We start from the raw sequence: 15,509 nt of genomic DNA, 5'->3' as shown, positions 1-15,509 counted from the left end.
AAGAACTACTCATAGACTCATGCAATCACTCAGGCACTTCTATTGCACTCATCCATTTGTTCAAACAGTACCTATGAACTCATCCATACACTCAGGCATTATCCCTGCACTCATGCAATCACCCAGGCCCTACCCATGCACTCCTCCAATCAGCCATGCACTATCCATTCACTCCTCCAATCACTTAGGCACTTCCATTGCATCCTTTCCCTCAAACAGTACCCATGCACTCCTCCAAATACCCTGGCACTACCCTTGCACTCATGCAATCACTCAGGCAATTTTTCTATTTGCAACTAGTTTAGGTGGTTCCGTAAGAACCGTTTGTTGTTTTTTTTGTTTTTAAACAATTCTGGATTTTTTTTGTATTTTCAAACAGTTCTTTTTTGGGTGTTTTTGCCTTTTTTTCTAACAAAAAAAATGTGAGCCTCGCCTTCCCTGCCCTAGATAAATTCCTGTTGGCACTTCCTCCCGGGGAATTAATTATGGGAGGTGACTTCAACGCAACAGTGGAGGCTGCCATCGACAGATACCCACACAGATATCAGGGGACTGCTTCATCTCCCCTCAGGGAATACTTAGACGCAGTGGGCCTGGTAGATGTATGGCGCACGAGACATCCGGAAACACGACAATACACCTTCCACTCAGGGATACATGATAGCCTATCACGTATTGATTATATATTTACCTCCCCGGCCAGTGTAGAGGGAATAAGTGACATTGAACATCTTCCAAGGGGTATCTCCGACCATGGGCCCATACGTATGTCCTATGTGTCTGATCTCAAGGGACGGAGACGCACATATCCAATATACCCGGGATACCTTAAAGTTCCCAGGATTTGGAAAACCCGCCACAAGACCTCTAAACGCTATTTCACAGACAACACCCACTCAGTGGCCTCACCGGTCATCCTATGGGAAGCCTACAAAACAGTCCTCTGGGGGCAGGCCATTTCAGTAATCACTGCCCACAAGCGGAAACAAAATCGTCAGATTGAGGAGCTGGAGCAGGTAGTTAACCTAGCCGAGAGCATACATGCGACAGATCCCACTGACCATACGACCCACTCCCTTCGACTGGCGCAACAAGCCTAAGGTGAATTCTTACGGGAACACATTAAGGGGAATATTGTAAAAACGCAACACACAGTATATGAAGTCGGGGACAAGGCGGGCAGATTGCTGGCCTGGCTGGACAGGAAAGAAAGGGCCAGTCGTTATGTGGCGCAGATTACTCTTCCCTCGGTAGAGGTGTTGAAGGACCCTACTGACATAGTCACAGCATTCGTGCAACACTTTGAAGCAGTATACACCCCCATAGCAACGACCTCAGAAACGGACTGCATAGCGTATATCAAAGACATACCTATGCCAAAATTGGCACCGCACGATACTCAGGCGTTGGAGACAGGCCTCACACTGGAGGAGATCAATGCCGCCGTAAAAGGGCTGCAGTCCGGGAAAGCCCTGGGTCCCAACGGGATCCCAATAGAACTCTATAAGAAGGAGTCGGACATGCTGGCACCTCACTTACTGAACATGTTCAAGACCAGCCTAGAGGAAGGGATACTCCCGAGGGACCAACGGTTGGCCACTCTTACAGCAATCCCAAAACCGGACAAACCGCCACAGAACTGTTCATCGTATCGCCCAATCTCACTCCTCAACGCAGAGGCAAAAATACTTGCCAAAGTGTTAGCCACCAGGCTACAACCACATCTCGCGACCTTGGTGCATCCCGACCAGTCGGGCTTCATGCCAGGAAGAAATACAGCAATGAATCTGCAAAGGCTCCACGGGGTGCTGGCAAGGGCACACACCATACAGGAAGAGGCGGTCATCCTCTCTCTGGATGCAAGTATGGCCTTCGACCGGGTCGAGTGGCCCTTTCTTTTTGCCGTGGTGCAACATCCGGTTACTAGAAACGAAACCAATGACACAGGTGGTGGTCAATGGGCGACTGTCGGAGGAGTTCCCCTTGGGGCGAGGCACCAGACAAGGGTGGCCCCCATCTCCGTTGTTGTTCGCCCTGGCACTGGAGCCGCTGGCGGCATGGATTAGGTGGGACCCGGTAATACGGGGACTGCGCTGGACCGAGGGGTGGGAAGATAGGATATCCCTCTATGCGGATGATGTCCTGCTTTACATGGCAAACCCCCGAAAATCCATTATTTGCCTCCTGGACATATGCGCATCGTACGGCAGAGTTTCCGGCTATACGATAAACTGGACAAAGTCAGTTCTGTATATGCTTAAGGCCCCCCGACCCCCGCGTCTCCCCGCAGGCGTTGAAATATCTCTGGCAACGGAGGGATTTAAATATCTCGGAATATACATCACACCACACCACGCACGGTACTACGACCATAATCTCCTGCCCCCACTGCAGAGACTCCGAGGTGATGTGCTGTGGTGGCATTCCCTCCCACTGACATTGCTCGGGGGAGTAGCCTTGTTCAAAATGATGGCTCTGCCCAGATTCTTATATGCGCTACAAAACACCCCGTCACCTGTACCGGACTCCTACTTCAAAGCGATTGAAGCGGAGGTGGGATACCTCCTATGGGAGGGAGGGCTCCCTCGGATAGCGCAGCGTAAGCTTATGAGGAGATGGTATGACGGAGGAATAGCCCTCCCTAATATCAAATTCTACTATTGGGCCTCCCAACTCATTGTAATTAACCAATGGCTCCATGCCCAGCAAGACGAACCTGCATTACGTATGGATAGGCACGTTTTGGGTACAGATGGGATTATGGGAGCCCTGTGTGACAGCAAACGGAGGAAAGGACTATGGGACCCTACAGCACACACAGTACATATTTGGACGGTGGCACAGTGGGCGTTAGGCTGGGAAGGAGTGATGACAAAACATACACCACTCTAGGATTCTCCCAAGCTGGGCAGGCTACGCACCAGTAAAGGTTTTTCCCGGTGGGACCAAATAGGCATTTCGGTGGTCGGGGACCTATGGAAAAAAGGGGATGTGGTGACGTTTGCCCAGCTACAAACAACATATCAAATGGCCGGGACGGAGTAATTTAGATACATACAAATAAAGCGCGCTCTCACAAAAACGGTACCCCCGGGAACAGACCTCCCTGACGCCTTGCCGCTGGAGGACCGACTACTGACAGACCACCTCACCAAAAAAGCGACATCCCTGACATATCGCAAATTGATTAATAATCAAACAGACCCTAGCCAGACCCTTAGGGAAAAATGGCAACCTGAAATAGGCGAACTGGACGAACAAGACTGGCAGGAAGCTCTCGCTTCCCCGCGAGAAGTGGCAATCCCTTCGCGGCTAAAATTGGTGCAACTTAAAATACTGCATAGAACTTACTACACCAGGACCACACTCTATAAGATAGGAAGGGCGGAGTCCCCGCTTTGCCTTAGAGGCTGTGGGGCAGCGGGTACCTTTTACCACACACTATGGGACTGTCCTCGCATCGCTACCTATTGGAAGGCCATACTCGACACACTCACCAAGTGGTCAGGTGATCGCCCTTGAACCGAGGAAGTGCCTACTTAATGTGTGGGATCCAACAGACTTGAACCACATAGAGCAAAATTGGGCAACCATGGGTATCGCATATGCTAAACGGAATATAGCTCGGCAGTGGGGGGCTCCAGTGGCCCCCTCTCATAAACAATGGTGTGCTGACCTAGACGGGGCCATGCTGGCAGAAAAAGCAGTCTTTATTAATAGAGGCTGTCCTCAAAAATGGAAGAGGGTATGGGGCAAATGGAACGAATTTCGTGGGAATTTGTGTACCCCACAACCAAGGGACTCAGATCCAGACCTGAGTGACTAAAAAAGCATAAGAAGAACATTAGTGGTCGTCACACAACGCATTTACAATTTAAGGGACTGGGTCAAAAAGCAAGTCTAATTGTAAGAGCGGTGAACTCTCCGTGACACAAGAATTGGTAAATGATTGTACTGACTCTAGTATGGCATAATTAATTGTATCGGACTGTGAATCATTGTTAACCTCAATAAAATGTTCAATAAAAAAAAATGTACAAAAAAAAAAAAAAAGGAAAAACAAGATTGTCAAGTATATAAAAAAAATTAACGTGTGTTTTTATGGAGTTAAGAATAACATCAATGCATGGCTTCCCAACGCACAGGTTAGCTTGACATTTACGACAGTTGATGGTAGCATCAACTAGCTCTGGAAAAATATGTGGCTGAGGTGAAGGTGGACCTGTTGCACCTGATGTTGATGGTCCATTAGGATTCGCCAGGGCAGCTTGCTCAGTTTTGTGACGCAGCATCAGTTCTTTCGCCAAACGATTTGGATGCATTGTCTCAAGTTGCTTCTTCATAGAAGAAGTGCTGCACTAATATTGTTTCGCTGAACCTCTTGAAAGCACAGTGCAAGTGACTTTTCCGGCGTTTACTTTCGTCTCCCCCTCAGGAACCGTAAAAAAGGCCCATACTATGCTTTCTTTTCAGTTTTTTTATCAGGCTCCTCCACTTCCTAAGGCTTTTCCAGCTGATCTTCCTCAGGATGACTGGATGCTGTTTCTGTGGAAAAAAGTCAAAACACCCCCCCCAAAATAAGCAACAGGTCTTGATAGGAAGCAACACCCAATATAAGAGGAATAAAACAGGTGTTGGAACCTCTAACAGACTGAAAAGCTTTTAAACGAATCAAAAGCTTTCTTTCCATGTCACATGGATTCTCATAGGGGACGCGTACTCGTAAAATCTCCAACACATAACTTTTGTTTATAAATTGTTTTCTAAAGTATACTAGTGAAAGTCTTTAAGCAAAACTGATATTTAAAGTTTATATAGTGATATTTTAGTCTTTTAAATTAAGGCAGTGTCGTGTCTCCTACGTGACCACGGAAAATAGGCGCCAGCAGGGTTTGCGCACCCACCGTGTAGAAATGTCATGCCCCGCGGTCCGCGACTCCCGACGCGGTAGTATTTAAGAGATCTCGAGGCAAGGAAAGGCGCTTAGCGTTCTTGTCTCGAGATTCATTTCTGTCCCAACGCTCAGCTGCCGGACTTCCGTTATTGGTATTTCCTGTTTCCGGCCTCGCTCTAATGAACGAAGCCGGCTAGCTGTTTATCACCGCATCCAGCGATCCTCGTGGCGTTTTGGTTCCTGCCCGCCTCCTGACCAACGCTAGCGGGGCGGACCTTGCCCTTCTTCCCTTTGGACCCAAGAGAGAGGTACTCCGGTAACTCGGTCTCGTTCATGCCACAACGAAAATTGTCCCCTTCCTGTTTGCAAGGATCGATAGCTGTGCTGCTGCTATGTAAAGCACTGGTTGCCCTTGCATTCGGGCGGTCCCCTGAACCTTCCTTATTTAGCCAGGGGAGCCTATCTCCGCTCGTCCTAGCAGGTATTTCCCTATTCCAACCTCTCCATTAGTTTTCCTTCGTTTATCCCTACCTACGATAAACACTTCATAGTCTAGCACCGCTCCTTCCATCTGCCACATTCCTGGTTCAGAATAATACTACTCTCATAGTGTTCCATCGAGTATCCCCTCTAGTGAGGTGTTTCCAGACCTCTACTTCTCCATCCGCTTCCTGTCACTCCCTGTGGTTTGCGTGAGTCACTGTGTGTTGAAGATCTTCTCGACAAAAACACGGTAAAGGCGCACTGCGCTACATCTTCCATTTATAAAGAGCTCAATGGGTATTCAGGTTTGCTCTGACATGTTGTGTTATTTATTTCTGTAGACTACCTTCCACAGTGTGCATCAGACAAATAGAGGCCAGGGAGTTGGTAGTTCCTCTACACCATCACAAGGGGGTAAGCAGACAACAGAGATAGAGGAGAAGGTTGGGGAAGGATTATTACTCCGTTCTAACAGTGTACTCTCCTTCGTATAGGTCTTACAGTGAAGTATTGACGCCTTCCCGTTACACGATTAGAAAACACGACACATGGGTAGGTGAGGTCAAGGGCGGAGTTGTACCAAAGGGGGGGGGGGGGGGGGGGGGGGTAGTTTGTATGTGACATTGTTTACACAGTCTTTGTTTTACAGGGTGTATGCCAGGCGTAGATTTCCTTATCAACAGAACCAGACGCCGGTGACCCATTGAAGTGCAACCCTCCTTCCCTTGTTTTGTTTCCCTGTTTTCCCTAGCGAGTCTTCTGAGTCTCTAGAGTCTGATAGAGTCGGGAGACCGCTGGGGAAGGCTGAGGAATACGCTTCAGGTTCCTGACGCTCCTGTGGAACAGCAGATAGCCCTTACAAGAAACGCTTCACGTACGCGCTACCATAGTGTCCACAAAAATCTGGCAAAAACATTTGTAAACAAATTTAAAACGCCTTTATTACTATTTTTATATAGTCCACACGCCCATTGTGTAGGTTCGCGTAGGGTGTGCGACTCCTTTTAAAAAAATAAAAATAAAAATTTAGACAAAATATATTTGTCATAGGAATACAACAAAGCAACTTTCATAGTATTAAAAGCATTATTTCAAGTTAATAGATATTGTATATGTTCAAATAAATAACACTATACATCATTAATAGTCTGATACATACATTTTAAAAAGTGATTATAATTTTTTTAAGATTTTCGAAAAGATAATTTTAAAAAGAGAACTTCAAAAAAGAATTCAAAACATTTTGAAATATGTGGAATTCTATAAAACACTTAGAAATTCTGTGAAAAAGCATAGATTACAGTAATTTTATACTTAAGGTTTAGCATTTAAAAAACCTTTGAAATTCACTGAAAAAAATATAGGTTTCACGGACGTTCTAGTTAGGAATTAGCATTTATAAAAACTTTGAAATTCACTGAAAAAAACATAGTTTTCAGGGATTTTATAGTTAGGAAATAGTATTTAAAAAACCCTACAAATTCACTGAAAAAAAACACAGGTTTCAGGGGCGTTATAGTTAGTCGGACATATCACTCGTACAAAACCAGAGAAATTTGGCTGTTGAAGTTAGCTGAGCCAACTAACTATAGCTCGTGCACCCGCAATGCACTGCTGATGACGTCACATTTTATATCACTCATCACATGGTCTCGGATACCGACAAAATGGCGTAAGAGTGCAGATCAAATTCCAAGTAAAGATCCAAGAGCATTAGCATGACCGGGGTGGTTGAATGTTGGTTTACTTTGATTTATTCAGGAGACCTCAAGGAGGGTGGTCTCGGTACTAAAGCCAGAACGGAATCCTGATTGTGAGTCGTGGAACAGATGATTAGACTCCTAAAAGTTAGTAAGCTGCCTATTCACGTTTTTCTCCAAGAGTTTTGTGACTGTGGGAAGTGGTGAAATAGGCCTAAAATTACTAATAAACTTTGGATCGGCTGAAGGCTTCTTGAGCGGGGGTGGGGGGGGGGAGGTGGGAGGGGGAGAATCAGAAGAGCCTGTTTCCAACTAGAGGGAACAACCGCCAGGTCAAGAGAGTCATTGGGTAATCTATTCAAAGAGCAATTCCCCACCATGGCGGCAAGTTTGAGGATAGCTAGGAGGCAAGAGACAAGCAGACAACCCGACTTGCATTTAATGAGTTCCACAGATGATTTCTCAATGGATATGGGGGTAAAACTAGACAATGAGTGACCAGAACGGGCATGGGGTGAAACACTTTATAGAATGGGAAACTGCGTCAGGAATTGATTATATATTGCTTGAATTTTGCTATGAAAAAAATCTGAGTGGCCATCGCAAAGCTCCATTTAGGGAGCTTGAGCACTTTTAGTAGTCACAGGTGACAGAAAGGTGCTAACTACCTTATACAACCCAGGAGGTGAGTTATCAGCATCAGAGATGGACGTGGCAATACATTTTTTTTGAGCCGTCCAGATTGCCGCATGATACTTCTTAAGAGCGGACTGATAGATCAATTTTTTCCCCCGGTCATATTTAGCCCTCTGTTGTGGGAATCGAAAATAATTGCTGTTAGCATGAGCTGAAGCCATCTTGTTTGCAGCATTCATTTTGTTAGCCTTGTGACTCTTCCGTCTTCACTGTGGCTTGCTTGTCTATTCTGCTCGAGTCATCAGCTTTAGTGAACTCCTTCTATTCTAAGCTCAAGCAATGTATATGTGCTGAAAAGGGCTGGATCTGGGCCCACTGCGGCTGATGCTGAGAGGAATGACTGCTCTGACCTCACAGGTGCTGTGTAGCACGGAGTCCTTGGTGAAGGAAAAGTGCCCACTGGGACAGCTTTTGTGTTCAGCAGCGCAGACCCAATGAATGGGCTCCCAAGGACATGCTCGTGGCCCCCAGTGGTGGAGCCGACCTGCACACCTGCGGTGGTGTGAGCATTTGTGCCTAGGGCCAGGACGGGTGGGTGATACAGTGTAGCTGGGACCTGGTATTTGAGCTGAACTGCTGCTCCTTTCGCCCCACATAAAATGAGTGTGACCAAGGACGTGATACATCCCAAGAAACGTCGGGGTGAGGAGTGAGCCCCTCCGACCACTTGATTTACTGACTGCTGGTCATGGGATTACACAACAACTACTGTTGGCCTGAGTTGAGTGTGAGCGCATCCTCATGGGCAACCATGCCGGGTGTAGCCTAGCTGCCTCATTGGACTGCAGCCATCCCCACACCGACTGTATATAACTTGGACCCCAATACTTCTCAAGAAATTATGAGGGGTGAGGAGTCCAGTCCCCACCCTCCACACTAACTAAAAGGAACCTGGGCCCGATGCACTTAATATGATGAGGAGGGGTGAGGAGCTTTTGAACTCTTGGTACCTTGACTAGGGACAGCAGGACCCGGCTGTTGCGGCCTGAGGTGAAAATAGACCCTAGTTAATGGGAGGATGTGCTTTTGTGGCGGATCTGTGTGGCCCTCCTTAACCTTTCTAGCTTCTTGGCACGGATTAGGTAGGACATACTTCATACCTGGTTGACCTCGGCACCCTCCTGTAGCACCATTGCCGGCAGGTGACCTGGAGCCCACCCTGCTGGGGACAGGGGCTGGGTGATTGTATCTTGGGCCATTTACTGGGGTAGACCTTGTGCCACCTCAACTGGTGCCAGCTGCCCTGGGCACCCACTAGTGCCCATGAGATCTGTACAGTGGTGCTGAAATTCAAGCCGCACAACTTGGGTCTAGCCTACCTTGAGTCTACAGGACCAGTGATCTCTGCAATTCTGTGCTGTGGACGACAGCCAGACTACTTCAGTTGGCCACAACTATGGGGCAGAAGGGCTGGGAGTCCATGGAGGGCACAGTCTTTGGAAGTTGTTTGTTCCGCCACACTAGGGAGTCTACAGCTGGCTTTTTGCTTCGTGGTGCACATGGCGAAGACAAGGCGATCCTCAAGCAGGGAAAAATGGACAAGTACACTAGGGCAATTCGCATCTGTGCGGGAGCATTGCAGGAGTCCTCACTGAGATGAATTCACATCCACAGATCAAATCCTCCAGGGTATCCAAGCCTCTAGATTGTAGATCAAAACGGAGAGAGGAGCAGTGGGTGTTGAGGTGACCCTCCTAAGAAAGTGCAGCAGTTACAGCAAACTACTAGCAACCTGACTGCACAGACCGAGGATGCAAAGGGCCGCTCACACCGCAATAATCTGAGGTTTGTGGGCCAACCCTAGGGGACAGAAAGTACATATCCTGAAGCCTTCCTAGATTGAGAGTTAGAGAGTCTCCCCCCCCTTCCCCCGAAAGATGAGAACACCTCCTGTTTTATGATTGAGCGGGTGCAAAAGCCTCTGCCTGGTGCACCCCCTTGTCCATTAATAGCCCATATCCCAATTATCAAGGTTGCATAGGAAAAACAGATCGTGATATTTGACTTAAAATAACATTATAATTTTTGCACATTATGCCAAATTCATACAGATGCATCACAAATCCTTTTAGCATGTAAAGCAACAACTCAGAGTGATGAACATGAAATACATGCTCCTTTGCCCAGCAAATAATTTGGGAGGGCAGGGACAAGAGGGGGCGATGTTTGTGCCTGCAAATCGTGAAAGTGATTTTTCAGAATAAGATCATTTTTGTGCAACTGTAGCAAGTGTAGGCCTGGATCGCAGAGCAAATCCCTTACCCCTCTCCCCACCCCCACAACACACACACTTCAATAAACAAGACCAATTTTCTAGCCTTGACCATGGGTGGGGGTGGGCGGCAAAATCATGCTCAGGACTCTGAGACCTCCAGAGTGCGAAGGCGCAGCTGCAGTGGATAGAGGACACAAAACCACCAGTAACAAATCCTTCAGTGACTCATCTAATTCTGAGCAGACTGTGATATCAGACCCCGGTAGACCTAAACTCTAGATGCTGTCAGGCACTCGCCTCCAGGAGCGGAGATGGCCGCACACCATGAGAAAAAGTTAGCAAGGTGGAGTACTGTTGGAACGCTCAAAGCAGTCAACTTGGAGATGTGGGTTCACCCGGGGCTGTGTGGTGTTCGATCTGCAATATTAGCTAAACAGGGCAATCTTGATATGTGCATGGGTTCCTCAGGTGGTTGAGCATGGACTAGGCCTGCCACAGATAACCCCACTGCTTTATTCATGTTAGGACGTTCTAGTTAGTTTTCTAAGGCAACAGATGCTTTTTTAGTACAAAGTATAGGGCAGGAGGGAGTGGGCGTTATAGATTACTTGAAGTTCAGGAATACAGGCAGGGAAACACAGAAATTATTTTCTGACTTTAAAATGTCACATATTAGCTCACTTTGTCACTATCCCAATTTCAACATGAAATGTCTACAGGCTTCTACAGGAGACTCACCTGTTTGGTACATAGTTCAGTTTCCGCAGCAGACAGGGAAACACCATGCTGTCTGCTCAGGCTTCACTTGGCACTCCAGGGGCATCTGCACAGATGCCCTGTGTAGGTGTGCTATGATAACATGCACACATGACCTTGTCCATTTTAAATGCAGATGCAACCCCAGCATGACTAACAGTGCCTCCATGAAGTAACTGAGCTACTATTAGAATGCCCCATGCATATGATACTCGAGAGGGGAGACTACATTGGGGTCGTGAACACTTGCCTATAGGTGGACAGCTCCTCTAAGACTTCATGATCAACAGTCCCGGCCAGCTGGACGGACTCTGTTGGTCTCAGCAATGGATTGCCGAAATGGCATATAAATGACCAACAATATACACATTACTCCATGAACGACCGCTGTTATTCCCATCTGGGTTACCTTTTTAACTTGGGCAATACGACTGATGCCCAGATATTGGTGCAAGGGCTCTCTAGCCATTCCCCTGTCATGATGCAGCTCAGCATGCAGGTGCAGCGGCACATAGGGCTTAAATGCATTGTGACTGAAAGATGACCTGCTGGTGGACTGTCTGCTGGGTGCAAAAGAGGAATACTTCGGACTAAATGCAATTTGATCTCCTCACTCACTAATCTTTTAAAGGCCTTCAAGGCTGTCACTAGAGGGGAGGCCAAAGCTGTGGTGCTGAAAAAAATTGAAGATACAGGGTAAAAGACATACAGTCCCTAGAAGAGCAAATTATTGAGCTTGAAAGCCTGCTGACAGCGGCCTACAACTGATACTTGCACACAACTTGAAGTATAGCTGAAAATAAAACTATTTGACACAGCGAAGCTGGCATGCACAATATCTCAATACAAAGTTTACAAACTCAGAAATAAAGCAGGCAAGCTCTTGTTCTGGTTAGTTAGCAAAAAGGCAGACTCCAGAATTATTCCCTCAACACAGACTGATGAAGGAGACGGGTTCTCTGGCGATTGAGGCCGATTTTAGTCTTTACTGTAAGAGGCTTTACTGACCTCAACAGACTCCACCCCTAGAGATAAACATACAATCCTAGCTGAGCTTCCCATGAGGTCACTGTCGCCTTTAGACCAGGCTGCCCTGGTCCTCGCTATGACTGCTGACGAAATTCAGAAGGATAGCACAGATTCCCATCTGAATTGGTTTAAGTAGTATTCATCCCACATTATACTGCACCTGCTGGTAATGTTCCTCGAAAGCCATAAACAAGTTCTCACTTCTCCACTATCTCAACAGCAGACCCACATTATTCATTCTAATGACTGGCAAGCCAGCAAACGTATGCATCCTACTGCCTGATCTCATTCATTAATGTATAACCCAAGATCCTCGCACAAATCCTCACTTACAAATTAGTGACGGACATCTGCTTCTTGATACATAATGGCAAAAATAGTTTCATGCAAGAGCACCTGACATTGCCTGAGGCGTTAACAAGTTGCCCTGGCTAGGGCAACTAACTTGCAGGTACCAGAATGAAGTTTGGCCCCACTTCCTCAGTTACATTGCCATGCTATATGATGCGCCATGGGTTCCATGCGAGTGCTGTCCAACCTATTAGGAGAGGTACATGCTAGGTATGCTCCCCCTGTCCCCTGCTGTTCACCCTGAATAAAGAACCACTGGAGGATTAGATAATGGTTGATGGCCAATTCACAAGCTTTCAAGGAAATAACCTGATTGAAAATAGGCTGTCATTATAAGCTGATGCCATGCTGCTCTATATTCAGTGGACAGAGCAAACCCTGCCTAGGCTAACAGATGTTACAGTCCTTCACTTCAGGAGGACTCAGGCCTGCAGGTAAGTTGTTGAAAGTTAATGTAAGTGTGCCTCTCCTGCGCTCCTCCAGGCTGCTTGGCGCAGTCAGTTACAATTTCGCTGAAAATCACTTCACGCACTTTGGCATCAAGGTAACTTTAGACCCGAAGAAGAACTTGGACTTGAACACTGTGCCCCTGCTTTGTTGCATGAAGAGAGGATTGAAGGGATGGTCTTCTCTACCTCTCTCTATAATGGGCAGGCCGGCCCTACTTAAAATGGGGTTCCTCCCCCGATTTCTCAACACAGTTCACAATTAACCCTACATTATGCAGGATCGCTTCTTTGTGGAGCTGCAATCCATTGTTTCTATGGGCAGGTAAGATACACTAGATCTTTTCTGTGAAATGCACACTGGGCAGTGCTGACATTCACTTATACTATCTTGCTTCCCAGATGTTGCATATAAAAAAATAGTTGTTCAGTGAGAGGCAGGACCCAACGATAGACCTAGAACTGTGCCTACTGCAGAGCCCTGGTATACGCTCATTATATGGGGGGAAACTGCTGCATCGGCTGCTACAGATCACCAAGCTACATCCTTTTTGTTATCATAAGGCCCTGAAGCACATTAAATGGTTGGGTAAACTGACAAAAGAGTTCCCCCCTCCCTCTTGCATGGGACATGGCTGGTGCATGCAACAAAACTCCACGGGACCTAATAGGACTATCGACCTAAAGTGATGTTTGGGCAAGCACTCAATGAAATTGCAGGGTAATTATTTCCATAGGGTAAACTACTACTTCCATGGGGTATACTCCAATCCCAAAAGTTTGTGTAAGATGGGCAAATCGCCTAACCTGCACTTCCTCATGCAAAGTGGCCCCTGGAACCTTTTCTCACACTGTGTGGGAGTGCCCCAATGTTCATGTCTATTAGCAACAGTAACACACCATAATGGGTAGGGTCCTGGAAATACCAATGCACTTAAAGACCCCAAGAGGGTCTTATTGGGAGGATGGGGGTGGTTTTAGGTCGACCTGCTGGGGACAGGATTTTTGATCGCTAAACACAACTGCAAACACCACTACACGAGCAGCAACTGCTCCTCGCTGGATGAGTTGACTAGGGATATTGACTTCTGCACTAAAGTAAAAACTGGAGTATAAATAGGGAGGCTCCATTAATAAACATAAGAAGAGTTGGGTTACATGGTGGCAACATGCTCACTTTCCATAATTTCATATGTTTTGCACACGCTAGATCCACACTTCCAAGATCACCATTTTCTGGAAGGAAAAGTCACTACCAGACTGCTTTCTTTAATGTCTATGGACATCATCGTTCCATACATGCCTGTGTATATTAACTAGTAATGAAATAAAAGTAAGAGGAGCTTACCTGGCTCGTTCCCTTGCAGCATCTTCGCGTGCTTTCTCTTTCTCTAAGCGCTGATGTTCTATTCGAGCTTCTTGTTCTTTTCTCTTAATCTGCAGCTCTTCTACACGGGCTTGACGCTCAGCCTCAAGAACTCTCTTACGTTCCTAAGTGTAGGAGTAAGAAAAGGAGATGAAGAATGTTTGTATACATCTCAAAGTTTAAATAACTCTTTAATGAACCATACAGACAGATGAGCATGTGGTGCAGTTACTAAACAAAGACAACATCAGTATCTACAGGAAAAAAGCCTATTAAAATGCAGAGATTACAATAAAACACCGGGCATATACTTGACTGTAATTGACAAATTAGGTCTAAAGAGGACACAGTCTAGCGATGTCTGAGATCTGAAAGAATTATATGAGCCTACGTGTGCCAAGAGAAACGGGCTTGTCGATGGTGAATTGAAATGACAACTTCAAAGTACTCAATCCCACTTCATGGCCTGAAGATATTATTGTAATGTAGAAGCCTGCAGGTTTCAACCACCAAATACATTTCACGACTACAGCTTTAAGATTCTGCCAATTCTGATTAGTAATTCTTACTTTATAAAGCTAAAAACCAATCAGTCGGGGTTTAAATGCAAGACTAGTTCAATAGAGTAACAATAATGCATTAAAATAACAAAGCACTAAACAAAATATAAATTAAGTTATACTGCAACTCCAGTTTCAATCCAATCATGCAACATTATTTTAATGCAAAACATAAAGTTGAATTCTCTAAAGACAGTTTAAAACAAGGATTGCAGGGACCAACAAGTGTACCAGTAAGTAAGTTGCCATAATGCAGTCATCATTATACCTTCAGATTTGTTATTTTCTAATGCGAATTTGGCATTCCTACCATGCCCCCTTCTCTTTCATTTTTTTAAATTTTTTTGGGGGACTTTCCTGAGTCAGAGTCCTAAAATGTCTGTCAACACTTCCTGGTTGAAGTGCAGGCAGCCAATCAGATATCAGCATCAGATCTCTCGGATCCGCAGAGGGTCCACGTCCCTAGATATACAAATTTGTTTTTCCTTTAGTAACTCTGCACCTACTGAACGGATTTATACCAAATAGCAAAAAGGGGTTCTTTCTAGACCAAAAGCTACCTCTCTGCCAAATTTGGCGTAATTCCATCCAGTAGATCAGGCTGTAGTCGTGTTCAAAGTCCCTATGGGAAACTGCATGAGAAATGCACATTTTTTGACCCCCTCCCCTTTTTCACAGCCCCTGCTTGACGGATCACGCCAAAACTTTCCATGAAGAACTAGCAAACCATGGCACTTTTTGCAGAGAATTTCATGAAGATTCATTAAATGGCGCAAAAGTTATAAGCAAGTCAAAAAAGCTTTTCCCAGGGAAACTAAGTCCTAACTATAACTACCCTTTGGCGACTGCCAATAGGTAAAATATAAATAAATAAATATATATACACACACACACACACACATATATATATATATATATTTACACAAGACATAGATATGGACAGAAGTCGCCACTGTATAGTAATGTAGTTATACATTAGTGTTCATAGGAAGAGTTTTTTTAATTTTACTTAA

The 15,509-nt window shown here is 45.8% G+C and overlaps 1 protein-coding gene across 3 annotated transcripts in view; it reads right to left on the bottom strand.

Moving 5' to 3' along the window:
• The window catches only part of SCAPER (S-phase cyclin A associated protein in the ER), a 3,109,515-nt gene that overhangs the window by 1,920,020 nt on the left and 1,173,986 nt on the right, over nt 1–15,509 (bottom strand). For all 3 annotated transcript variants that reach the window (XM_085643688.1, XM_085643687.1, XM_085643686.1), the window contains exon 17: nt 13,919–14,061. In XM_085643688.1, the coding sequence (XP_085499814.1) occupies nt 13,919–14,061 (143 nt within the window). The remainder of the gene's footprint in view (nt 1–13,918; nt 14,062–15,509) is intronic.

Source organism: Triturus cristatus, chromosome 3_1 (genome assembly GCF_964204655.1).
Source record: "Triturus cristatus chromosome 3_1, aTriCri1.1, whole genome shotgun sequence".
NCBI classification, from domain to species: domain Eukaryota; kingdom Metazoa; phylum Chordata; class Amphibia; order Caudata; family Salamandridae; genus Triturus; species Triturus cristatus.
This window is presented reverse-complemented; position numbering and strand designations above follow the sequence as displayed.